The sequence below is a fragment of the Anser anser genome (genome assembly GCF_964211835.1).
Source record: "Anser anser genome assembly, chromosome: 2".
Classification (NCBI taxonomy): Eukaryota; Metazoa; Chordata; class Aves; order Anseriformes; family Anatidae; genus Anser; species Anser anser.
In genome coordinates this window covers 71,266,185-71,291,899 of record NC_139721.1, presented here as the reverse complement: position 1 = coordinate 71,291,899, position 25,715 = coordinate 71,266,185, and the positions used below count along the sequence as shown (strand labels likewise).

The 25,715-nt window shown below is 42.1% G+C and overlaps 1 protein-coding gene across 1 annotated transcript in view; it reads left to right on the top strand.

Annotated features, from left to right (window-relative positions):
- Nucleotides 1-19,199: 19,199 nt before the first annotated feature.
- The window catches only part of LOC310895538 (uncharacterized protein), a gene marked incomplete at its 3' end in the record, with an annotated part of 177,182 nt that continues 170,666 nt past the window's right edge, over nucleotides 19,200-25,715 (top strand). The window contains exon 1 of the mRNA XM_083827007.1: nucleotides 19,200-22,186. Within this exon, the coding sequence (XP_083683133.1) occupies nucleotides 19,209-22,186 (2,978 nt within the window). The 5' untranslated portion in view covers nucleotides 19,200-19,208. The remainder of the gene's footprint in view (nucleotides 22,187-25,715) is intronic.

Below are 25,715 nucleotides of genomic sequence, written 5' to 3'. Positions count from 1 at the left end.
TAGTATATCTATATATTTAAAATATTCTAGTCCTTTTACATTGCATAGGTGCCTGAGAGGTTGGCAGAGTATAAATGATCACAACATATATGTAATACATTCAATATAATGCATTACATAATGTCATAAGGCAAGTTCCAATGTCATAGTATTTAACAACTTTAGCAATTTCTTTCCTTTGCAAATCTGAGGGTGGTAACACTTGATAAACACAAACATTTACAAAAGGGGGACTATTGAACAGACATATACACACATATATATGCCAACTGAGTGCCTATTCTGAATCGTCTATTTGCTTGTAAAAGCTCTCACTTGACTTTTACAAATTGTATTTTGCTTAAGTCTTGTTGTACTGTTCCTGTTTAATTAGATAGCTCCCATAGCTAAATTGACAACAGAAACAGTTATTTTCATTATGGTCATTTTTGTTCTCAACAGCTGTTCTGAGAGCTAAAAACTATTCCTCCTTCACCAAACCATCTCATCTTCATCGGAGAAGTGAAAATCATTAAGTAAACTAAAAGTGGGTCCCCAGTCCATATCCCTATTCTTTTTGGGGGGGAGGAATCAGTGTTATATTAGAAAAAAATAGAGGTCATCATGCTGTGCTGCTGACCCAATGGATTCATGTTGCACCTGCTCATACTTCCAAAGACAGATAGGGATGGAACTGACTTCAGTATTTTGAGTCTCTCTCTTCCTAGTTCCATCCAAAAAAAAATCACTTAGCTGTCCTACAAAGGCCATGGTGCAGATGCTGTGCAGACTCCTTTACTTCTTGCCAAGGGTATGAATATCCTAGCTGCAACCACTCCAATCAAAATGAATGAGAAACCTCAAGTTCTTTAATCTGCTAACAACAGAAGAAGATTCTTTACATTTTGATTTATACTGAAGAAAGGATTAAAGCATAGTGTGTTTATACCTATCAAGTTGTCCTTGCAATATTTGTTGAAAGAAAATTGACCTTTGATTTGTGGATTCACAGGTACAGTGAAAACTTTTCCCATAGAAATATGTAAAAGAATAATGCCCACATGGAAAAAAGTAATTTGAAAAGTTGTTTTATCTTTTCTTTTTTCTTTTTTTTTTTCAGTGGGAAAATATTAAATACTAGGAAAGAGAGAATGAAGAACATTGTTTCTTTCTCTTTGACTTTCTTGATATTTTGATATGTATATATATATATGATTAGCCTAACTACAAAAAGTTTTTTTCTGTATTTATTACAGTTTTCATCTAAAATCAAGATATTATTTCTTATTTATTTAACTTCAAGAAGCAGTGAATTAATAAATAAATAAATAAATAAATGAAATAAAAAAGATAAAAAATAAAATAAAATAAAATAAAATAAAATAAAATAAAATAAAATAAAATAATAATGAAAATAATGAATCTATTCGTTATTTCAGAGGCCTTATTCCATTAGTAGTGTGCCCTGGCAGCCAGGAGGGCCAACCTTATCCTGGGGTGCATCAAGCACGGCATTGCTAGTCGGTTGAGGGAAGTGATTGTCCCACTCCACTCTGCGCTGGTGCGGCCTCACCTCGAGTACTGTGTGCAGTTCTGGGCACCACAGTACAAAAAGGACATTAAACTGTTGGAGAGCGTCCAGAGGAGGGCAATGAAGATGGTGAAGGCCTAGAGAGGAAGACATATGAGGAGCGGCTGAGGTCACTTGGCCTGTTCAGCCTGGAAAAGAGGAGGCTTAGGGGAGACCTCATTGCAATCTACAGCTTCCTCACGAGAGGCAGTGGAGGGGAAGGTGCTGATCTATTCTCCTTAGTCAACAGTGATAGGACCCGAGGGAATGATGTCAAGTTGTGACAGGAGAGGTTTAGGCTGGACATCAGGAGTTTCTTCACCGAGAGGGTGGTTGCACACTGGAACAGGCTCCCCAGGGAAGTAGTCACTGCACCAAGCCTGTTGGAGTTTAAGTGTTTGGATTGTGCACTTAGTCACATGGTCTAAACTTTTGAGTAGACCTGTGTGGTGCCAGGAGTTGGACTCGGTAATCCTTATGGGTCCCTTCCAACTCGGGATATTCTATGATCCTATGATTCTATTATTCAAGTCTTCTGCAGATAAAAGAACTTTGTTGGAAAATAAACCATGCTTCTACTGAACACTTTCCATCTATTTAAAAGCTTGATTTAAAACTCCTGAAATCTAGAAAATCACAATCTACCTTGTTAGAAAAAATACCATTTTACATAGGGATGAAATCATGTAATAGACTATATCTATATTTTACCAGATGACTTTGATTTCCTATTGGTGTGAGCAGGATGACAGTAATATGTGGATTTATTTTAGTCTGTTATATAGCTCTCTGTCTAAAGTTTCTATTTAGGAGGATGGGCACATGGGTGTAGGAGGCTATGAATTTTGAGTACTGTTCTACCAGTCTTATTCTGGTTACTGAAAAATATATTTTCTCAAAATGAATATCTACAATAGCTTTCATTTAAATGGTCACAAAAGCAGCACACTCATGATCTATGTTTTTTAATGTCCAGACAGGATTATTACAGTTCTTTACTTATAAGCCTATAAGAATGCTGGCCATAAATTGAAACTAATTTAGAATGCATTGCTTTAGGTACTTAGTGTTAAAAAATAATTAATTAATTAAATAATAATAAAAAATCCATATTTTTTCAACTAAGCATTGCACTGGCTTCCTATTTGACAGCATATTGATTTTTATTTCTTATTAACTGTTTGTTATTGTTTATTAAGTAATAAATGTTGTATCATACCCATCTTGGATGATAAATATTGGCTTTCTTTACTGTTCACTGTGATCCACTTTAGTCTATCAACTTTTGGCAATAGAATATTAGCATTTGATAGATTGAAATGTTAAAATTATTAATAGCAGTACCAATTTCCATTGGTACCAGTTTCAAAAAGCAAAGAGGAAAGTGCCTGGCCCACTTTGAGATTATATATTAAGACAGTCTATTCTAGACAATATTCTAGACATTATGTTTCTTAAACATTCAGTAGTGTGTGTGGTCCTATCCTAGTAAGTACGGAAAACATGGGAAATGTTAACTACCATTAATGCTAATTACTATTAATCTAGTATTCTACTTCTAATTACAATATGAGATGTTATTTATGTTTGATTCAGTACTCTGTTTGGTCAGTGGAGTTTCATTGGATGTCTCATGTAGATTATAGTGAAACTGCTCAACTCAGTCATTTTGTTGGAAGGTAAAAGGAAAGCACCTGGTTAGGTCTTTAGCCCTGGCCTCACATATGAAACAATAACACATTTCACTAGTGCAAGAGCTCCTATGGATAACTGTTAGAATTACTCCCAATGTCACTTAAGATTTGTATACCTGTCATACTGAGAAAAGGTTTATATTCTCTTACTACAGTCTGGATCATTTTGGAATATATTTCCAGGAGGGAACCAGAATTTGTCAGTGAAAATTCTGACCATGAAGCTTAAGCTGAACAATCTCTTTTTTTTTCTTTTTTTTCTTTTTTTTTTCTTTTTTTTTTCTTTTTTCTTTTTTAATACCTCAGTGGATACTTATCCTCAATGTGCAAATCTTTGCTGTCTTTTAAGTTTTTCATGTAGCAATTCAATACACTGTAATTACTCCACCTTGCCCTTTGTTCTGCAGAATGAGAGTATATTTCCAGAACAAAACCAAGAGTGTGCTCCAAGCAGAGATTCTACAGAGAGTGACTTTGGGAAATTTAGTTTTAAAAGGCTGTTTTAATGTGTACCAACATATTTCCTGTAAAATCTCTGAAAGTTTAAGCAAGATATGTACTAATTAATCTCTGGTATGCAAGATTTGTACACAGCACCATAGCTCTCCTGAATCATTCAATGATTCACACTGGCTGAGGAGCTAGACTACAGAAAAGCAATGGATTATTCATTGGAGGGTAAGGACAGAGACAAAATATGAATTTTCTTCCTCTAATATTTAGCCTATCACAGAATCACAGAATCATCTAGGTTGGAAGAGACCTCCAAGATCATCTAGTCCAACCTCTGTCCTAACACTAACAAGTCCTCCACTAAACCATATCACTAAGGGCTACATCTAAATGTCTCTTAAAGACCTCCAGGGATGGCGACTCAACCACCTCCCTGGGCAGTCCATTCCAAAGCCTAACAACCCTTTCAGTAAAGAAGTTCTTCCTAACATCCAACCTAAACCTCCCCTGGCGCAACTTTAGCCCATTCCCCCTCGTCCTGTCACCAGGCATGTGGGAGAATAGACCAACCCCCACCTCTCTACAGCCTCCTTTAAGGTTAGAGAGTGTGATAAGGTCTCCCCTGAGCCTCCTCTTCTCCAGGCTAAACAACCCCAGCTCCCTCAGCCGCTCCTTGTAAGACTTGTTCTCCAGACCCCTCACTAGCCTTGTCGCCCTTCTCTGGACTCTCTCGAGCACCTCCATGTCCTTCTTGTAGTGAGTGGCCCAAAACTGAACACAGTACTCGAGGTGTGGCCTCACCAGAGCCGAGTACAGGGGAACAATCACTTCCCTAGACCTGCTGGCCACACTGCTTCTTATACAAGCCAGGATGCTGTAGGCCTTCTTGGCCACCTGAGCACACTGCTGGCTCATATTCAGCTATCAACCAGCACTCCCAGGTCCTTCTTGGCCAGGCAGCATTCCAACCACTCATCTCCCAGCCTGTAGCGCTGCTTGGTGTTGTTGCACCCCAGGTGCAGAACCCGGCACTTGGTCTTGTTGAACTTCATGCAGTTGGCCTCAGCCCATTGGTCCAGCCTATCCAGATCCTCCTGCAGAGCCTTCCGACCCATGAGCAGATCGACACATGCACCTAACTTGGTGTCGTCTGCAAACTTACTGAGGGTGCACTCGATCCCCTCATCCAGGTCATCGATAAAGATATTAAAGAGGACTGGCCCCAGTACTGAGCCCTGGGGGACTCCACTAGTAACCGGCCTCCAACTGGATTTGACTCTATTCACCACAACTCTTTGGGCCCAGCTATCCAGCTAGTTTTTAACCCAACAAAGCGTACGCCAGTCCAAGCCATGAGCAGCCAGTTTCTTGAGGAGAATGTTGTGGGAAACGGTATCAAAAGCCTTACTGAAGTCAAGGTAGATCACATCCACAGCCTTTCCCTCATCGACTAAGCGCGTCACTTGGTCATAGAAGGAGATCAGGCTCGTCAAGCGGATCTGCCTTTCATAAACCCATGCTGACTGGGCCTGATTGCCTGGTTGCCCTGTAAGTGCCGCGTAATGACATTCAAGATAATCTGCTCCATGAACCTCCCTGGCACTGAGGTCAAACTAACAGGCCTATAGTTCCCCGGGTCTACCCTCCGGCCCTTCTTGTAGATGGGCGTCACGTTTGCTAGCCGCCAGTCAACTGGGACCTCCCCTGATAGCCAGGACTGCCGATAAATGATGGAAAGCGGCTTGGCCAGCTCCTCCGCCAGTTCGCTCAGTACCCTTGGGTGGATCCCATCCGGCCCCATCGACTTGCATACATCCAAGTGCTGTAGCAGGTCGCCAACCATTTCCTCGTGGATAGTGAGGGCCACATCCTGCTCCCCATCCCCTTCCACCAGCTCATGGTACTGGGTATCCAGAGAACAAATATAATTTGTTTAATTTAATAATATAACCACAAAGTCTCCACGTGCCTGAAACAATTTTTTTTTGAGGAAAAGATATGCTGATTCCAACTCAAGCATGTCCTGAATTTGTACTCCACAGGCTGGCCTGTATGTTAAAATGTCAGCTACATAATTTATCAGCTGCTACTGTGGCTATTGAGTATGAGAAACACCAGCTAGTAACAACTGTGTGCTGATAGCTCTCCCAAATCTACCCTTATTCTTCTTCATGTGCAGAAAAACTAATATTTTCCATTATTCACAGAAAATAAATAAAATAATAAAATAAAATAAAATAAAATAAAATAAAATAAAATAAAATAAAATAAAATAAAATAAAATAAAATAAAATAAAATAAATAAAATAATAAAATAAAATAAAATAATAAAATAAAATAAAATAAAATAATAAAAATAATAAATTTTACAGAGTGGCTTGTTCTAGCATAAAGAAGAAGGGAAATCCTAATGTCCACACAAGAATTTCAGAATAATGTGATCGTTACTTTGCACTTCGGAAACGGCCCCTGAACATACCATTCTGGTGTCTGCTGCACTCAGGCAAGAGACTCTCCAGTCTCTTCAGCACTTGAGGATCCCAGCCCTGCCAATCTTCTGGCAGAGCAGTCTAATCATCTGTTAATTTTGTCTGAGAGAAATCCATTCTGGTTCAATTAAATTAGAAAAGCAGAACATGCTGCTTTGTGTGAGGTGAAATAGGTTGTCTTCCCACAGCTTCTCTAACAGCTATCAGGACCATTCAGAAGGAATGGGCCCAGTGAGGACCAGGAGGCAGCAATCACTGTCACAGCTGGAGCTCAGAAAAGCTGTCTGCAGTCAAGTTTAAGATTAGAATCTCAAGTGCAGTAATTTGAATTGTATTCGAAAGGCACTTTAGACTTTGGTAAGATCTTGTTTGTCTCTATTTTCAAAAGACTAAGTAGAATTTGTAACTTCTGTTGTTGATAGAACTATTAATTTATATATTATATATTATTTAGTGAATTAAGGTATACCAATACACTATGCTGGTCTTTGAAAACCAGTGTTACTACACGGACTTGAACTTCAAAAATCCAGCCCATCCTGAACAACTGATTCAATTATTTCAGTTCCCTTTAAAACATCAGAAAGGTCATTGTTACACTGTGACTAATCTGAATGAACTTTTACATATGGTAGTTTGAAATCTTGATTTCTGTGAGAATATGGTTGCCACAGAAAATCCACTGCTGAAAAATTGTCCTAAAAATACAAAGGAAGATGTGTACATAGTCATAATGAATGTATTAAAAAAGATTAAAAAAGAGATAGTGGAAGAAGGGACAGGTAACTCAGGGAGAGTACAAGGAAGTTGCCAGCATAAGCAGAGAAAAAAATCAGGAAGGCCAAAGCCCAGTATGAACTCAGCCTGGCCACTATGGTTAAGGATAAAAAATAATAATAATAAAATAATAATAATAATAAAATTATAAACATATTAACGCCAAGAGGAGGGCCAAGGAGAATCTCCATCCTTTACTGGACACAGGGAGGAACACAACTACTAAGGGTAAGAAAAAGGCTGAGGTTCTCAATGTCTTCTTTTTACATCTGTCTGTACTAGCCAGACCACTTATCCTTGGGGTACTCAGCCTCCCGACCTGGAAGTCTGGGACAGAGAACAGAAGAACTCCCCTGTGATTCAGATCCCAGTCAACATGGGTTCATGAAAAGCAAATCCTGCCTGACCAACCTCATCTCCTTCTATCACTGGGTAACCCACCTGGTGGATGATGGAAAGGCTGTTGATGGAGTTTACCTAGACTTCAACAAGGCCTTTGACACAGCCTCCTGGAGAAGCTGGCAGCCCATGGCTTGGACAGGTACACTCTTGGCTGGATTAAAAACTGTCTGGATGGCCAGGCCCAGAGACAGTGCTGGTGAATGGAGTGAAATCCAGCTGGCAACCGGTCACCAGTGGTGTTCCCCAGAGGTTGGTGTTGGGGCCCAACTTCTTTAATATCTTTATTGATGATTTGGATGAGGGAATTGAGTGCACCCTCAGTAATTTTGCAGACAACACCAAGATGGGAGAAAGTGTTTGTCTGATGGAGGGTAGGAAGTCCAGGCAGAGGGACCTCGACAGGATGGGTCGGTGGACAGAGACCAGTGAGATGAGGTTCAACATGGCTAAGTCCCAGGTCCTGCACTTTGGCCACAACAACCCCTTGCAATGCTACAGCCTTGGTGCAGAGCGGCTTGAAAACTGTTCTGAGGAAAAGGATCTGGGGATGTTGGTCAATGCCCACCTGAACATGAGCCAGCAGTCTGCCCCGGTGGACAAGAAGGCCAACGGCATCCTGTCTCATATCAGGAATAGTGTAGCCAGCAGGACCAGGGAGGTGATCGTCCCCTTGTACTTTGCTCTGGTGAGGCTGCACCTCAAGTACTATGTTCAGGTTTGGGCCTCTCACTACAAGAAGGACATCAAGACCCTGGAACATGTCCAGAGAAGAGTTACAAAGGTGGTAAAGGACCTGGAACACAAGTCTTATGAGGAGCGACTGAGGGAGCTGGGGCTGTTTAGTCTCGAGAAGAGGAGGCTCAGAGGAGACCTTATTGCTCTCTACAATTACCTGAAAGGAAGTTGTGCGGAGCTGGGGGTCAGCCTCTTCTCACAGATAACTAGTGATAGGACTAAAGGGAATGTCCTCAAGTTGCACCAGGGGAGGTTCAGTTTGGAAATTAGGAAACATTTCTCAGGAAGAGTAGTTAGGCATTGGAACAGGGAGGTGGTGGAGTCACTGTCCTGGGGGGCGTTCAAGGAAAGGTTAGACCTGGCGCTTAGGGACATGGTTTAGTGCGTAACATTTGTGGTAGGGTAATGGTTGGACCAGATGATCTTGAAGGTTTTTTTCCAACCTTAATGATTCTATGATTCTGTGCTTCTAATGTACTTTCATATTCATCCTTGAAGGGACATATTTCAATGTCATTCCTTGATCAGCTGTTATAATGCCAAAGAAAATATCACTTTGATTCATGAGAGGTTGTTATTTCTTTGAAAGCTGGTCTGCTGACAGTGGAGTTAGTTTCTGTAGTAAAGTGACTTCAGATCTTGTGTCTGCTGTACTCTAATTGCAGTACACAGCAGCTTGTTCAGGGATGTTGAATAAGATGTATCTTAAAGTGCTTAACTATGTGTATATTTACACAAATTTATTCTTACCTTAACACTTGAAAGGGAATAGGTTGCTGTGTTATTTTCCTACTGAGTGTAACTACTCGTGTTGTCAAATTATAGTAATTTGGCTTCACTGGAATGGTACGTAAATCTAAGCATTTGTGGAAATGTAGCCATGAACTATCCATAACCACGTACACATGAACACGCACATAGACATAATGTTAAAGGGCAATGCAATATGGTAAATTCTTTTCTTTGTTTTTCTTTTTTTATTGCTAAAGCATTCAGTGTAACAAAAAGCATTTGATAGGAACTGTCTCTGATTTCTCCAGTAACAGATTTGAGATACTAAATAATGCAATAATTTATTTAAAACTTTACTGCATTTAACTGAAAGAACACTTCAGCACAGTAAAAATTAATTCCTTGTATTCATAATAGAATGGCCAGGATATTTAATGATTCCATTCAATATAACAGGCGTCACAACATTTCTGAAAAGCTTACTAATTTTTCAAACTGATTTTGAATAAGTCTGCATCAGAGGTGATAGGTCAGCTGGGGTCTTTAAATCCAGGCACAAAGCCATATCCATTTTACCTGTTTTCACTACAATTTCCACCAAATCCCATTACTTGCAATACTTGGAACAAAATGATTCTTTGGAATTAGAAGCTGTTTTGTTTTTTTTTTCTTGGTTTGTTTGTTTGTTTGTTTGTTGTTTTTAAATGTAGAGCATCACTTTTTCTGATATAAGTGGCTCTTACTGACATTTCAAAGACTTACAAGGCAGAAAACACTATGGGGAAATCTGTGGCATCTCTGCCTTTGAAGTACATAGGGGAGCTTTTTTAAACAATGAGAAAAATCAGATTCAAGAAATAAAGTTTCTAATACTCTATATGATCTAATAGATTTTTAATGCTCTTCTGGACCATTCTTCTGATTTTTTTTGAGGTTTACCCATCTCTACTAATTATTATCATTATTGACTAATACTTAGGTACATAATTTTTCAGTTGCAAAATTTCAGTTGAAGTATTAATTTTGGTTTCCTTGAAAGTTATGAAAAGATTAATTTTGTGAGCTAAAGATGGATATGAACATGAAAGTAGGACAGTAAAAAAGTTACGAATTATTTTCCTTTAAGATTGAGTAAAAGTGCCATACCACCTTCATTATCTAAGAACTGTTTTTAAGTGAATGCCTAAATTGTAATTAACAAGAAAACATTTACTTGACAGAATCAGTTACTTTTTTACCTAAAAAATGTTCATTAATAGCTCTTGATTTCCTTTAATGTATTGATTATGTGAATGTACTAATTTTCAGAATGTACTATCAGTTTATTATAAGCATACAAATTAAAAGTAGATTATTGCATTGTGAGATAAGTCATGTGATACTCTTTTTGACTTTCAGATGAAGGAAATCCAGATTCCCCTTGAAATATTTCTTTCACCTCACACACTCATGTGTACAGTTAGAATGCATCAGTAGAATAATTCTTGCGAGAAAGCATGATAGGGGAATAAATGTTCTATTAATTAAAATACTTAAAAAATCAGGTCAGTATTTAAAAATAATATTTTCCATTATCCATCCAATTTCAGTTCTAAGTTGCTATTTTCTACCCCACATTTGAGAATGTATTTACTCAAATGTAATTCTACAGTGCTGCAGTGGGAATCATTAAAATGTTTTCTTTTTTTTTTTCAAAAGGACTTTACTTTGACTGCAAGATCTTCCTCTCTACTTTTATGTTATGATTAAAATGAAGATTACTTCTTTGGATTTTTGGTATCTGTCTATATTTTATTTCTACATTATTGGTAGGCTTTTGGTTCAAGGGCCTTATGTCCTCTGCGTATGACTCTTTATGGAAAATAGCTGCCTCAATGTCTTAAATTTATTACATAGAACTCAAGGAGTTCGGTAATGGATGGAATCAGTCATTCATCTAAGTGGGTCAGATCTATTGCTCTCATACTAATATTGCTGAAAGAAGTGCGTGTTCAAAATTCACACAGCAACAACTGAGGTTTTGCATAACAGGAAGAAAAAAAAAAAAAAAAAAAATAAAGGGCTTTAAACCCCTTCAGTTGCAAGATTAACCATTAACCACATTTCCTTCAAACTACTGTTGTAAAGCACTATAGCTTCATGGAACATTCATCCATTTGTTTGAGGTCTATGTCTTCATTATTTGTTCTCATAATGAAGTTAAAGGCAGAAATGCTATTACATTTTCAAGGATCACTAGAGATTCCAGAAAAGAGCTACAAGAAGATAAGTGCTTTATTTCTTTATTTGTTACATCTAACAAAAGAAGAGGAGAAATGAGAAGCAGTGTGACAGTAGATGCCTTGGAACATTCAATTCCCTTGAGAAAATAGTTTTGTTTTTAACTCTTTTTTTTTTTTTTTTTAAATTCAAAAGAAGTGGGATCATCCCTATCTAAATTAACAGCTGGTATGCTTGGAATCAAATCAAATAAAAAGCTGAATAAAAGTAAAAATATGTTTTTACATTTTACCAAGATACTCTGCAGTCATGACTCCTGACATACGGCCAAGCCTTATACTATTGGAAACCATCCAGTGGTATGATGATGTGGCATATTGAGAACATTTCTGTTATTATTTTTTATGAATGCCGAAATCATCACTGAATACCAAGAAACTTTTATCAGTAACTAACAGATGACACTGTTAGTTAAAGTGGCTACAGTGTTTGCCATGAATTTTCTTCTTGTATTATCTGTGGGTGTATTTGGACTACAGGTCTTCATATCCACTGCACCTCTGGTCTGATGAATCTTGCAATTTTTTAGGAAATTCTTTTAAAACTTGTGGTGATTTATCATTCTTTTTGGAGGAAAGTGTTCACAGGAAGATACTTCAAGGTTTATTTCACATTTGGGAAATGTGAGCTACGCCCTGCTTCTGTAAGTCTTCCCATTTCTCTCTCTCTCAGATTTACACATAACCCATTTACATTAAGAACATGAGAAAAAAAGCTAAGGATATGATTCCAGCATTGAAAAGATGATATTCTAATAAAGCACTATCATATTCCTAATGAAACAATGGAGAGATTCCCACTGGTAACTATACAAATTGAGATGAATCCCCAGGAACCTCCTTTCCTCTCCTTGTAGACTGAGCAAAAAGTGTTATATCTGCAGTTCAGAAGCAGAAGTAGAAAAAAATACTATCCCAGTTTTTACCTGACTGAGATACTAGCATGACACTGTAGGTGTGTGTGGTGGTTTTACGTTGCTGGGCAGCTGAACTCCACCACAACTGGTCTCTTACTCCCCCTCTTTAGAAGAAGAGGGAGAGAAGAAAATATGCTGGAATGAAAAATAAATAAATAAATAAATAAATAAATAAATAAATAAATAAATAAGTCGTGGGTTAAGATAAGGATAAATAAAGGGAAAAGTAAAAGAGAAAAACAAGTAAAAGCTGCACAGAAATACATGGAGAGAAAAAAAAAAAAAAAGTTATTCTCTACTTCCCTTCAACAAGTGATGTTTGACCATGTCCCAGGAAGCAGGGCCTCAATATGCATAGTTGATGATTGGGAGGACAGACATCTTCATAACAAGAACCCCCTCTCTCCTTCCACTTTCCCACCTTTTATTGCTGAGTGTGATATTACATGGTATGGAATATCCCTTTAGTCGGTTTAGGTCAGCTGCCCTGGTCATGTCCCCTCCCCACCTCTTGCCCACCCTCAGCCTACTGGCTCTTGGGTGGGTTTGGAGAGAGTCTTGGTGCTGTGCCAGTATTGCTTAGCAATAGACTCAACACTGGTGTGATACCAGTGCTGTTCTAGCTACAAACGCAGAGCACAGCACTGTATGGGCCACTGCAGGGAAAGTTAACTCCATCCCAGCCAGACCCGGTACAGTGTAGATCTATGAAATAATGTGAAATCAAATTACAATAAAATAATCACTATCAAATCAGTAATCATAGTCAAATTCCGCATAAGGAAGACTGAGAAATGCTACTAGATTAAGGAAGTGACACAAATAGAACTTATACTATCTCACGTGAGGAAGATACTTTGCCTCATTAAGGCTCTGGGGCAGACGCGTTCTGCAGTGGAACATGGGATCACGGCATGCAGGGGTGTTCCTGCGTTGATGTGTTGGTTTTACCCAGCTGGGCAGCTATGCCCCACCACAATCACTCTCTTACTCCCCCTTCTCAAAGAAAAAGGGGGAGAAAATACAACAAAAAGGGCTCGAGGGTTGAAATAAGGATAGGGGGATCACTCAACAATTATTGTCATGGGCAAAACAGACTCAGCATAAGGAGATTAATAAAATTTATTACCTGTTAGTAGAAAGGTAGAACAGTGAGAAAACAAAACAAAACAAAACAAAAAACTAAAACACCTTCCCCCCATCCAAACATGTATGCATACATCACTGTATGGTCTGCTGCAGGGAAAGTTAACTCCATCACAGCCAGACCCAGCACAGAGGGCAGTGTTTTTGTATCCTATTCTACCATCAAGCCTAAAGCACTAATGTCCTATTGCATATCATCATAAATTGGTGGCTGGATTAACCATACCTGTGTTTCTATGGTCATCTTTGACAATTTATTTTCTCTTTGCAAACAGCAATGGGGCAGCAAGGTCTATACCATCGTAAACTTTTGATCACAGTGGTTCACAGGCCTGAGAGAACTGAAGATGGAACAAATGGCAGATGCACTCTTCTATTCCTCGAATTCACACAACCCTAACCACAGCTGAAAGGTACAGAAGCTCTGCAGGCCCTCAGTAAAAATTGTCCCTGAGAACCAGTCCATCATTTTGGTCTCATATCCTACTTTCCTCGGCATTTATTTTTTGTCTTAGAAACACCACCACTCTTCCACTCCTGCTGTCTGTCAAAGAAATTTTGTTGCACTAGTCTTCAAATCTGCTTCTCTTATGTGACTTCTTCAGATTTACAGAATAACATTCTAAATGATTTGAAGTATAAACAGTTGCACTTTTTGTGTTAACGAAGTATGTTGATAACCTCGTCATTTCTGTAAAACACCTATGACAAAGAATATGTAAATGCTACTTTCACAGCATGTAAAATCTTTGCAGTCTATCTTGTTTCTTCTCTGTTTGAAGGATGCATCCTCAAAACCATCTGGTCTTGCAGGCTGCCTGGTTCACTTAACTGGTTGCAATGCTAGTACCTGAATGGGAGTACAAGGTTTAGTGCATTTTCAAAATACCCCTCCTGTATACCAAAGATGTCATTGCAATTTGTTGTCTGTTCACCTTTTTCAGTGTTTGCATCACTTCCTATATTTTACTTCCTTGTAATGTGATTTGACACTGTGTTAATATTTTGGTTCTTGGTGCTTTTTTTAGGTGTTGAGCCTCTCTTTGCGTATTTTGACTACCCAATCTTTGCATATTCTTCCCTGAGTCACATCATGTTTTTATCCTTCTGCTTCTCTGGCAAACTTAGCTTATTTCATTTTCCCTGTATGATTCTCATTTTATTTAATATCCTGATTTCTCCTGTTCCCCCTCTCCCAATCCCTCCCCCCCCACCCCCCCCACACACATTTTTTATGGTTTCCTCTATTTTTTTGTATTAATTTTGTATTAATGTTTTTGTATTAATACTCTTTTTCATGACCCATTATGCATGTGCCATATGAATGTGTGTGTGTGCATGTCTGTATGTGTATGAAAATATTTTATTTTTTTTTAAAAAAGTGGATACTAACTTCTTTGAATTTCAGGCAATTATACCAGTCAGTATGATATAAAGTGTTGGTTGATTTCATCTCAATAAATAGCTTGATAAATTTTTCAAGGGATTTCACAGACAATGACTTGTAGTGACTAATATATCTCATGAGATGGGTACTTTCATTTGCTGGAAGTTTTTCTAAATTTCTGAAGAAAGTTTTGCAAGTTGTGTCAAAGCACCTAGTTGCAGGACATGTTTTCCTGAAATTAATGGTGAGGACATAAAAACAAAAAATGTCTTACAGATCTTTGCAGGTATTTGCTGAAAGTAGACAGGGAACGTTTATAAAGTAATGTCTTCAGGAATAAATGTGAGAAACTATGAAAATATAGGGGGGAAATTAATTGAGAGAAGGAGTGTGGATGATGTGACAGAATAGGTGAGCATTTCTTTCCATTTGTTCTAATTTTAAAATGTGTTGTTTTCTCTCATACTCTCTTGTATCACAAGATGCCCTGAATGCTGAATGCCTGCTGACTCTCAGGAAAAAAAAAAAAAAAAATTCTCCTGAACAGTCCCGTACATTTTCAGAAAGCTCAGAGTAAAAATAACCAACAAAATTATCTTGACCTTTGCAAATTGTTGTAAAACATACCACATCAAATGCCTTTGGCTTTCCAATGTGTACACAGTTTCTGTTAGTAAACCAGTGCACCTCACTGGATATCCATTAAGACCTCTACAAAACCAGAAGCAGAGTAAGGTAAGGCAAATAAGTAATAGTTATGTAATGGCAACTGTCCTGGTTCCAGTTAGGACAGAGTTAAGTAGCTCATAGTAGCTGGTAGGGTGCTATGTTTTGAATTAGGATGAGAAGAGCGCTGATAACATGCTGATGTTTTAATTGTTGCAGAGCAGTGTTTACACCAGGCCAAGGACTTTTCGGCTTCTTGCTCTGTCCTGCCAGCGAGCAGGCTGGGGGTGCAGCAGGAGCTGGGAGGGGACAGACCCAGGACAGCTGACCCAAACTGGCCAAAGGGGTATTCCATACCATCTGACGTCATGCTAAACAATATATAGGGGTGGCTGGCCGGGGTGGGGGGCCGGCTGCTCGGGAATAGGCTGGGCATCGGTCAGCGGGTGGTGAGCAATTGCATTGTGCATCACTTGTTTTCTTACACATTATTATTGTTAATACTATTACCATTATCACTATTATTATTATTATTGTTATTATTATTTTCCTGTCTTAATAAACTGTCTTTATCTCAACTCACAGGCTTCACTTTCCCGTTTCTCTCCCCCATCCCAGAGAGGGAGGGGGGAGGGTGAGCGAACGGCTGTGTGGTGTTTAGCTGCCAGCCGGGTTAAACCACAACAGTCTTTTTGGCGCCCAACGTGGGGCCCGAAGGGTTGAGATATCGACAAATCTGACCAGAGTGTGTTAAACTAAAATTGGTATAAGTATTGGACCTGCTTAATAGTTGCTAGTCACGATGTTGATTGCCTTAATCTCCAGTCTGCTGTACCTGTATTCCAAATTGAGTTTTATGGTGCGTTACTTTCTGTATGTGCTCCCTGTTGCACTTTTTATCCTTTCCGGGCCCTGGTTTAAGATTGTTATGGTACTGTGCGGTGTAGCAATGGCTTATGAAATGATGAAATATCTGGTCATGACTTTAACCTGGTATTTGTACTCAGCACTGACATCGACTCTATACTTTGGAACCCATATCTCGGAAACTATTAGCAATTACACCTATTGCCTGTTTTCGTTAGGGAGCCAATCTGTGAAGGGGACAGGGGAAGACATGTTTCCCTACCTGTTCACTCTCCCTTTCTCCTTCACCACCACCCTCTTATCCCCCGAGTTAGTTACGGTGGTTCTCCGAGATGTTGAATATCCTTGGGATACTCAGACCAGCCTGCTCTTGTTGTTATGTCTCCTGAATGCGCTTCAGATTTTGTGGAGGGTTAAACAACTACTTAGGAATCTCATCCGGAGATCTGTCTTGAGGCGGGATAGTTGCGAGTGGCAGGGAGTGTGGGAGGATATGGGCAGGTTCCTAGAGCAGTGGTCACCTCCAGTGTTTTGGACATTCACCCCTGAACAACTGCAAAATCCTAAAAAGCTGGCAGAATGCTTGAAAAAAAGGTGTCATGACTCTGGCAGTTCCAAAGTGACACAAATCACTGTAGCGTGCTGGGGTCTGGCTTGTGCCTATCGAGCTGCAATTGATGCTACTAGCAACCTAGCTCCAGCTCCTGCAGCCGCTCCAGCTGCAGCTCCTGCAGCCACTCCAGCTGCAGCTCCTGCAGCCGCTCCAGCTCCAGCTCCTGCAGCCGCTCCAGTTCCAGCTCCTGCAGCTACTCCAGCTCCAGCTCCTGCAGCCGTTCCAGTTCCAGCTCCTGCAGCCGCTCCAGCTCCTGCAGCCGCTCCAGTTCCAGCTCCTGCAGCTACTCCAGCTCCAGCTCCTGCAGCCGCTCCAGCTCCTGCAGCCGTTCCAGTCCCAGCTCCTGCAGCCGCTCCAGCTCCTGCAGCCGTTCCGGCTCCTGCAGCCGCTCCAGCTCCAGCCCCTGCAGCCACTCCAGCTCCAGCTCCTGCAGCCGCTCCAGCTCCAGCTCCTGCAGCCGTTCCGGCTCCTGCAGCCACTCCAGCTCCAGCCCCTGCAGCCACTCCAGCTCCAGCTCCTGCAGCCGCTCCAGCTCCAGCTCCTGCAGCCGTTCCGGCTCCTGCAGCCGCTCCAGCTCCAGCCCCTGCAGCCGCTCCAGCTCCAGCCCCTGCAGCCGCTCCAGCTCCTGCAGCTGCCCCAGCTCGTGCAGCTGCTCCCACTCCTGTGGCTGGGTCAGAGAAACGAGCTGTAGCAGTGCAAGTTGACCCCGCAGAGGGTATTCCAACCCCTGTGGCAGACCCTGCGTCTGGGTCAGAGAAACGAGCTGTAGCAGTGCAAGTTAACCCCGCAGAGGGTATTCCAACCCCTGTGGCAGACCCTGTGGCTGGGTCAGAGAAACGAGCTGTAGCAGTGCAAGTTGCCCCTGTAGACAAGGTGAAAAAATGGTATAGAGGCTCAGGTCGTTTAAAACGCAGACAGTCTTCTGCTAAGTCTGGGCGTAGTGAAGACGAGGCTGGGCCATCAAAGGTGCAGGAGACTGAAGATGAGGATGAGGATGGCGAAAAATCAACAGTAACTACCCGGACTCCATACCAGCCATCAAAGGTGCAGGAGACTGAAGATGAGGATGAGGATGTCGGAAAATCAACAGTAACTACCCGGACTCTACACCGGCCATCAAAGGTGCAGAAGACTGAAGATGAGGATGAGGATGTCGAAAAATCAACAGTAATTACCCGGACTCTATACCAGCGTGAGCTACGAGATGTGCGAAAAGATTTTGGTCGCTGTATAGGCGAGCAGCTTGTCACCTGGCTGCTCCGGTGCTGGGACACGGGAGCCAATTATGTGGAATTGGAGGGCAAGGAAGCCAGGCGGCTGGGATCCCTTGCTAGGGACGCATGCATTGACAAAGCAATTGGAGATGGAGCACAATCTCGCAGCCTCTGGAGGCGTCTCCTGTCAGCTGTGAAGGAAAGGTATCTCTTCAAGGAAGAACTTGTATGTTTACCAAGCAAATGGACCACCATGGAGAAGGGAATTCAGTACCTGAGGGAATTGGCCGTACGGGAAGTAATTTATAAGGACCTAGACGACGCACAAACATCCGCAGATCCAGATGCAGTCCGGTGTACACTACCCATGTGGCGGAAGTTTGTACAGAGTGCCCCATCATCATATGCCAGCTCATTGGCAATGCTAGCCTGGAAAACGGAGGAGAATCCCACAGTGAATGAAGTGACTAAAATACTCCGGCAGTACGAAGGAAATCTCTCCTCTTCCCTAAAGGCCTGTGTCTCAGCTGTGGAGAAACTCCCTGAAGAGGTCCACCAACTTAAAGAGAATTTATCTTCCCCTCCACCTGAACGAACCAGTGTCCACCAGCTAAAAGAGAATGCTTTAGAGAAACTTTCTGAAAAGATCCACCAACTTGAAGAAAGATTATCTTCCCCTTCACCTGAACGAACCAGTGTCCACCAGCTAAAAGAGAATGCTTTGGAGAAACTTTCTGAAAAGATCCACCAACTTGAAGAAAGATTATCTTCCCCTTCACCTGAACGAACCAGTGTCCACCAGCTAAAAGAGAATACCTTGGAGAAACTTTCTGAAGAGATCCACCAACTTAAAGAGAGTTTATTTTCCTCCCCACCTGTACAAACCAGTGTCTCAGCTATTAGGGGTAAACGTTCATCTATGCAAGGAAGACAATATGGTGGGCACACACACCGCGCCACCCTGTGGTTTTACCTACGTGACCATGGAGAGGACATGAGAAAATGGGATGGAAAATCTACTGCGACCCTAGAGGCACGGGTACGTGAATTGCAAAGGAAAACAATTGGGAAAAAGGAGTTCTCTGAAAGGTTTGCTGCTCCAACTTCCAGCAGGCAGTCCTTTAAACACAGAAATGAAGATTCTGACCAGGACTAGAGGGGCCCTGCCTCCAGCCAGGGGGAGGAAAGGGACAATCGAGTTTATTGGACTGTGTGGATTCGATGGCCTGGCACGTCAGACGCACAGAAGTATAAGGCTTTGGTAGACACCGGTGCACAATGTACTCTAATGCCATCAAGCTATAAAGGGCCAGAGCCCATCTGTATTTATGGTGTGACGGGGGGATCCCAGCAGTTAACTGTATTGGAGGCTGAAGTGAGTCTAACCGGTAATGAGTGGCAAAAGCACCGTATTGTGACTGGCCCAGATGCTCCGTGCATCCTTGGCATAGACTATCTTAGAAGAGGATATTTCAAGGACCCAAAAGGGTTCCGCTGGGCTTTTGGCATAGCTGCTTTGGAGACAGAGGACATTAAACAGTTGTCTACCTTGCCTGGTCTCTCAGAGGACCCTTCTGTTGTGGGGTTGCTGAGGGTTGAAGAACAGCAAGTGCCGATCGCTACCACAACTGTGCACCGGCGGCAATATCGCACCAACCGAGACTCCCTGAGTCCCATCCATAAGCTAATTCGTCAACTGGAGAGCCAAGGAGTGATCAGCAAGACTCATTCACCTTTTAATAGTCCCATATGGCCAGTGCGAAAGTCTAATGGTGAGTGGAGACTAACAGTGGACTATCGTGGCCTGAACGAAGTCACGCCACCACTGAGTGCTGCAGTGCCGGACATGCTAGAACTCCAGTATGAACTGGAATCAAAGGCAGCCAAGTGGTATGCCACAATTGATATCGCTAATGCATTTTTCTCCATCCCTCTAGCAGCACAGTGCAGGCCACAGTTTGCTTTCACTTGGAGGGGAGTCCAATATACTTGGAATCGGCTGCCCCAGGGGTGGAAACACAGCCCTACCATTTGCCATGGACTGATCCAGTCTGCGCTGGAGCAGGGGGAAGCTCCTGAACACCTGCAGTACATCGATGACATCATTGTGTGGGGTGACACTGCAGAAGAAGTTTTCGAGAAAGGGAAGAAAATAGTCCAAATCCTTCTGAAGGCTGGTTTTGCCATAAAACAGAATAAAGTTAAAGGACCTGCACGAGAGATCCAGTTTTTAGGAATAAAATGGCAAGATGGACGCCGTCAAATCCCAATGGATGTGATCAACAAAATAACAGCTATGTCTCCACCAACTAGCAAAAAAGAAACACAAACTTTCCTAGGTGTCGTGGGGTTTTGGAGAATGCATATTCCAAATTACAGTCTGATTGTAAACCCGCTCTACCAAGTAACCCGTAAGAAGAATGCTTTTGAATGGGGCCCTGAGCAACGGCAAGCCTTTGAACAAATTAAGCAGGAAATAGTTCATGCAGTAGCCCTCGGGCCAGTCCGAACAGGACCAGATGTAAAGAATGTGCTCTACACCGCAGCCGGAGAGAATGGTCCCACCTGGAGCCTCTGGCAGAAAGAACCTGGGGAAACTCGAGGTCGACCCCTGGGGTTTTGGAGTCGGGGATACAGAGGATCTGAAGCCCGCTATACTCCAACTGAAAAGGAGATATTGGCAGCATATGAAGGAGTTCGATCTGCTTCGGAAGTGGTCGGTACTGAAGCGCAGCTCCTCCTGGCACCCCGACTGCCGGTACTAGGCTGGATGTTCAAAGGAAGGGTCCCCTCTACGCATCATGCAACTGATGCTACATGGAGCAAGTGGGTTGCACTGATTACTCAGCGGGCTCGAATAGGAAACCCCAGTCGCCCAGGAATCTTGGAGGTGATTATGGACTGGCCAGAAGGCAAATACTTTGGGATATCACCAGAGGAGGAGGTGGTTCGTGCTGAAGAAGCCCCCCTGTACAACAAGCTACCAGAAAATGAGAAGAAATATGCCTTGTTCACTGACGGGTCCTGTCGTATTGTGGGAAAGCATCGGAGATGGAAAGCTGCTGTATGGAGTCCTACACGACGAGTTGCAGAAGCTGCTGAGGGAGAAGGTGAATCGAGTCAGTTTGCAGAAGTAAAAGCCATTCAGCTGGCTTTAGATATTGCTGAACGAGAAAAGTGGCCAGTTCTCTATCTCTATACTGATTCATGGATGGTAGCAAATGCCCTGTGGGGGTGGTTACAGCAATGGAAGCAGAACAACTGGCAGCGCAGGGGCAAGCCCATCTGGGCTGCGGCATTGTGGCAAGATATTGCTGCCCGGGTAGAGAACCTGGTTGTAAAGGTACGCCATGTAGATGCTCATGTGCCCAAGAATCGGGCTACTGAAGAACACCAAAACAACCAGCAGGTGGATCAGGCTGCTAAGATTGAAGTGGCTCAGGTGGACCTGGACTGGCAACATAAAGGTGAATTATTTATAGCCCGATGGGCCCATGACACCTCAGGCCATCAAGGTAGAGATGCAACCTACAGATGGGCTCGTGATCGAGGGGTGGACCTGACCATGGACACTATAGCACAGGTTATTCATGACTGTGAAACATGTGCTGCAATCAAGCAAGCCAAACGGTCAAAACCTCTTTGGTATGGAGGACGATGGCTGAAATATAAATATGGAGAGGCCTGGCAGATTGATTACATCACACTCCCTCAAACCCGCAACGGCAAGCGCCACGTACTTACAATGGTGGAAGCAACCACCGGATGGCTGGAAACATATCCTGTGCCCCATGCCACCGCCCGGAACACTATCCTGGGCCTTGAAAAGCAAGTCTTATGGCGACATGGCACCCCAGAGAGAATTGAGTCAGACAACGGGACTCATTTCCGAAACAACCTTATAGACACTTGGGCCAAAGAACATGGTATTGAGTGGGTGTATCACATCCCCTATCATGCACCAGCCTCTGGAAAAGTTGAACGATACAATGGACTGTTGAAGACTACACTGAAAGCAATGGGTGCTGGGACATTCAAAAATTGGGATACACATTTGGCAAAGGCCACCTGGTTAGTCAATACCAGGGGATCTGCCAACCGAGCTGGACCTGCCCAATCAAACCTGTTACGCACTGTAGAAGGGGATAAAGTTCCTGTAGTGCACGTAAGAAACATGCTGGGTAAAACAGTCTGGGCTACTCCTGCCTCAGGAAAAGGCAAACCCATTCGTGGAATTGCTTTTGCTCAGGGACCTGGATGCACTTGGTGGGTAATGCAAAAGAATGGGGAGGTCCGGTGTGTACCTCAAGGGGATTTGATACTGGGTGAGAATAGCCCATGAGTTGAATTGTAGTATGTTAATTATTATATAATAATGTATGTCATCACTACCATGATTGCTATATATATCATAGATGAAAATGGTGATTAATTAGAATGTATTGGACAGAGTGTAACCTGAGCATGACATAAATGGTATGGAATAAGGGGTGGATATCTGTCCTGGTTCCAGTTAGGACAGAGTTAAGTAGCTCATAGTAGCTGGTAGGGTGCTATGTTTTGAATTAGGATGAGAAGAGCGCTGATAACATGCTGATGTTTTAATTGTTGCAGAGCAGTGTTTACACCAGGCCAAGGACTTTTCGGCTTCTTGCTCTGTCCTGCCAGCGAGCAGGCTGGGGGTGCAGCAGGAGCTGGGAGGGGACAGACCCAGGACAGCTGACCCAAACTGGCCAAAGGGGTATTCCATACCATCTGACGTCATGCTAAACAATATATAGGGGGGGCTGGCCGGGGTGGGGGGCCGGCTGCTCGGGAATAGGCTGGGCATCGGTCAGCGGGTGGTGAGCAATTGCATTGTGCATCACTTGTTTTCTTACACATTATTATTGTTAATACTATTACCATTATCACTATTATTATTATTATTGTTATTATTATTTTCCTGTCTTAATAAACTGTCTTTATCTCAACTCACAGGCTTCACTTTCCCGTTTCTCTCCCCCATCCCAGAGAGGGAGGGGGGAGGGTGAGCGAACGGCTGTGTGGTGTTTAGCTGCCAGCCGGGTTAAACCACAACATGTGTGTGCATGTCTGTATGTGTATGAAAATATTTTATTTTTTTTTAAAAAAGTGGATACTAACTTCTTTGAATTTCAGGCAATTATACCAGTCAGTATGATATAAAGTGTTGGTTGATTTCATCTCAATAAATAGCTTGATAAATTTTTCAAGGGATTTCACAGACAATGACTTGTAGTGACTAATATATCTCATGAGATGGGTACTTTCATTTGCTGGAAGTTTTTCTAAATTTCTGAAGAAAGTTTTGCAAGTTGTGTCAAAGCACCTAGTTGCAGGACATGTTTTCCTGAAATTAATGGTGAGGACATAAAAACAAAAAATGTCTTACAGATCTTTGCAGGTATTTGCTGAAAGTAGACAGGGAACGTTTATAAAGTAATGTCTTCAGGAATAAATGTGAGAAACTATGAAAATATAGGGGGGAAATTAATTGAGAGAAGGAGTGTGGATGATGTGACAGAATAGGTGAGCATTTCTTTCCATTTGTTCTAATTTTAAAATGTGTTGTTTTCTCTCATACTCTCTTGTATCACAAGATGCCCTGAATGCTGAATGCCTGCTGACTCTCAGGAAAAAAAAAAAAAAAAATTCTCCTGAACAGTCCCGTACATTTTCAGAAAGCTCAGAGTAAAAATAACCAACAAAATTATCTTGACCTTTGCAAATTGTTGTAAAACATACCACATCAAATGCCTTTGGCTTTCCAATGTGTACACAGTTTCTGTTAGTAAACCAGTGCACCTCACTGGATATCCATTAAGACCTCTACAAAACCAGAAGAAGCAGAGTAAGGTAAGGCAAATAAGTAATAGTTATGTAATGGCAACATATTAGGAGGCCACACTGATGTAAAACATGAGCTCATGTAATGTATTAGAAAAGTATTTTCCTTTTCATTCTCAAGCCAGAAAACTAGAATTATATCAAATAAGAAGGTCTTACTTTAACCCTCATGTTACTGACTACTGCTGTTTATATTGAGGTGCACTTGCTTTCTGCTACAAGCATAAACATAATGCAGAGATACCTGCACTGACGTACAACATTTTTAAAAAATATTCTATTCATAACTTTAGGAGGAATAAACTTTTTTTTACATGTAAGCCAAGACTCTGAGTCTTAGAGAAGTAAAGCCTACATAAAGCATCAATTATGCCTCAAAATAAATGGTGAAAATAAATTCTGAAAATAAGAACTTAGATATTCTAGTAAGGTTTGTATTTCTTTCTTGGAAAGTTCCAGCACATCATAGAGAATCATAGAATCATAGAATTGTTTGGGTTGGAAGGGACCTTAAAATTCACCTAGTTCCCAACCCCCTGCCTTGGGCAGGGATGCCACCCGCTAGATGAGGTTGCCCAGGGCCTCGTACAACCTGGTAATGAACACCTCCAGGGATGGGGCATCCACAACTTCTCTGGGTAACGTTCCAGTGCATCACCACCCTCTGAATAAAGAAAATCTCCCCTCTTTTAGTTTAAAACCATTCCCCCTTGTCCTGTCACTGTCTGACTGGGCAAAAAGTTTCTCTCCAACTTTTTTATAAGCCCCCTTTAAGTATTGGAAAGCTGCAATAAGGTCACCCTGGAGCTTTCTCTTCATCATGCTGAACAGTTCCAGCTCTCTCAGGTTTTCTTCATAGGAGAGGTGCTCCAGAACTCTGATCAATTTCATGGCCCTCCTCTGGACCCTATGCTGAGGGCCCCAGACCTGGATGTAGTACTCCAAGTGGTGCCTAACAAGGGCAGAGCAGAGGGGAACAATCACCCCCTTTGACCTTCTGGCCACTCCTCTGTTGAAGCAGCCCAGGATGCAGCTGGCCTTTGTGGAGGTTTTACTCAAGTGGGCAGCCGAGCTCCACCACAACCGCTCTCTCACTCCCCCCTCCTCAAAGAGGAAGGTGGAGAAAATACAACACAAAGAGCTCGAGGTTTGAGTTGAGAATGATTTAATTAAAGGGAAAGGGAATGGAAAAAAAAAAAAAAAAGGTCGCGCGGAAGCACATAGAGAAAGGAAAAAAAAAGTTATTCTCTACTTCCCATCAATGAGCGATGTTTGGCCATGTCCTGGGAAGCAGGGCCTCAAAATGTGTAATGGTTGTTTGGGAGGACAGTCCCCTCCCCCATGAGAGCCCCCCTTTTTATTGCTGAGTGTGACATCAGGTGTTATGGAATATCCCTTTGGTTGGTTTAGGTCAGCTGCCCTGGAGATGTCCCCTCCCCGTCACTTTCCCACCCCCAGCCTACTGGCTCTTGGGGGCTTGGAGGGAGTCCTGATGCTGTGCCAGCACTATGCAGCAATAGACACAACACTGGAATGATACCAGTGCTGTTCCAGCTACAAGTGCAGAGCTGCAGGGAAAGTAAACTCCATCCCAGCCAGACCCAACACAATTTCCACCCCTTATTCCATACCATTTGTGTCATACTCAGGTCCCACATAGTTTAGTATATAGATATTCTCATCGCCACTGTTCCCTGTCCTTTAACAGATTTATAGGTCTGTACTTCTTTTCATTCCATAGACCTTTCCCCAAAATGTTCATAAAAACTGTTGATGGTTTCAGCTTCATCTGTCAAAGTGGTCACTCAGGGCAGGTGAAATTGGTTTCCTTGACACCTGCACCAGCTCAGCTCACGTCACTGTTGCACTTACCCTGTACCTTGCGAAGTTGACCTGTCATTGGTTCTGCAGTGTCCTCCTACAACAT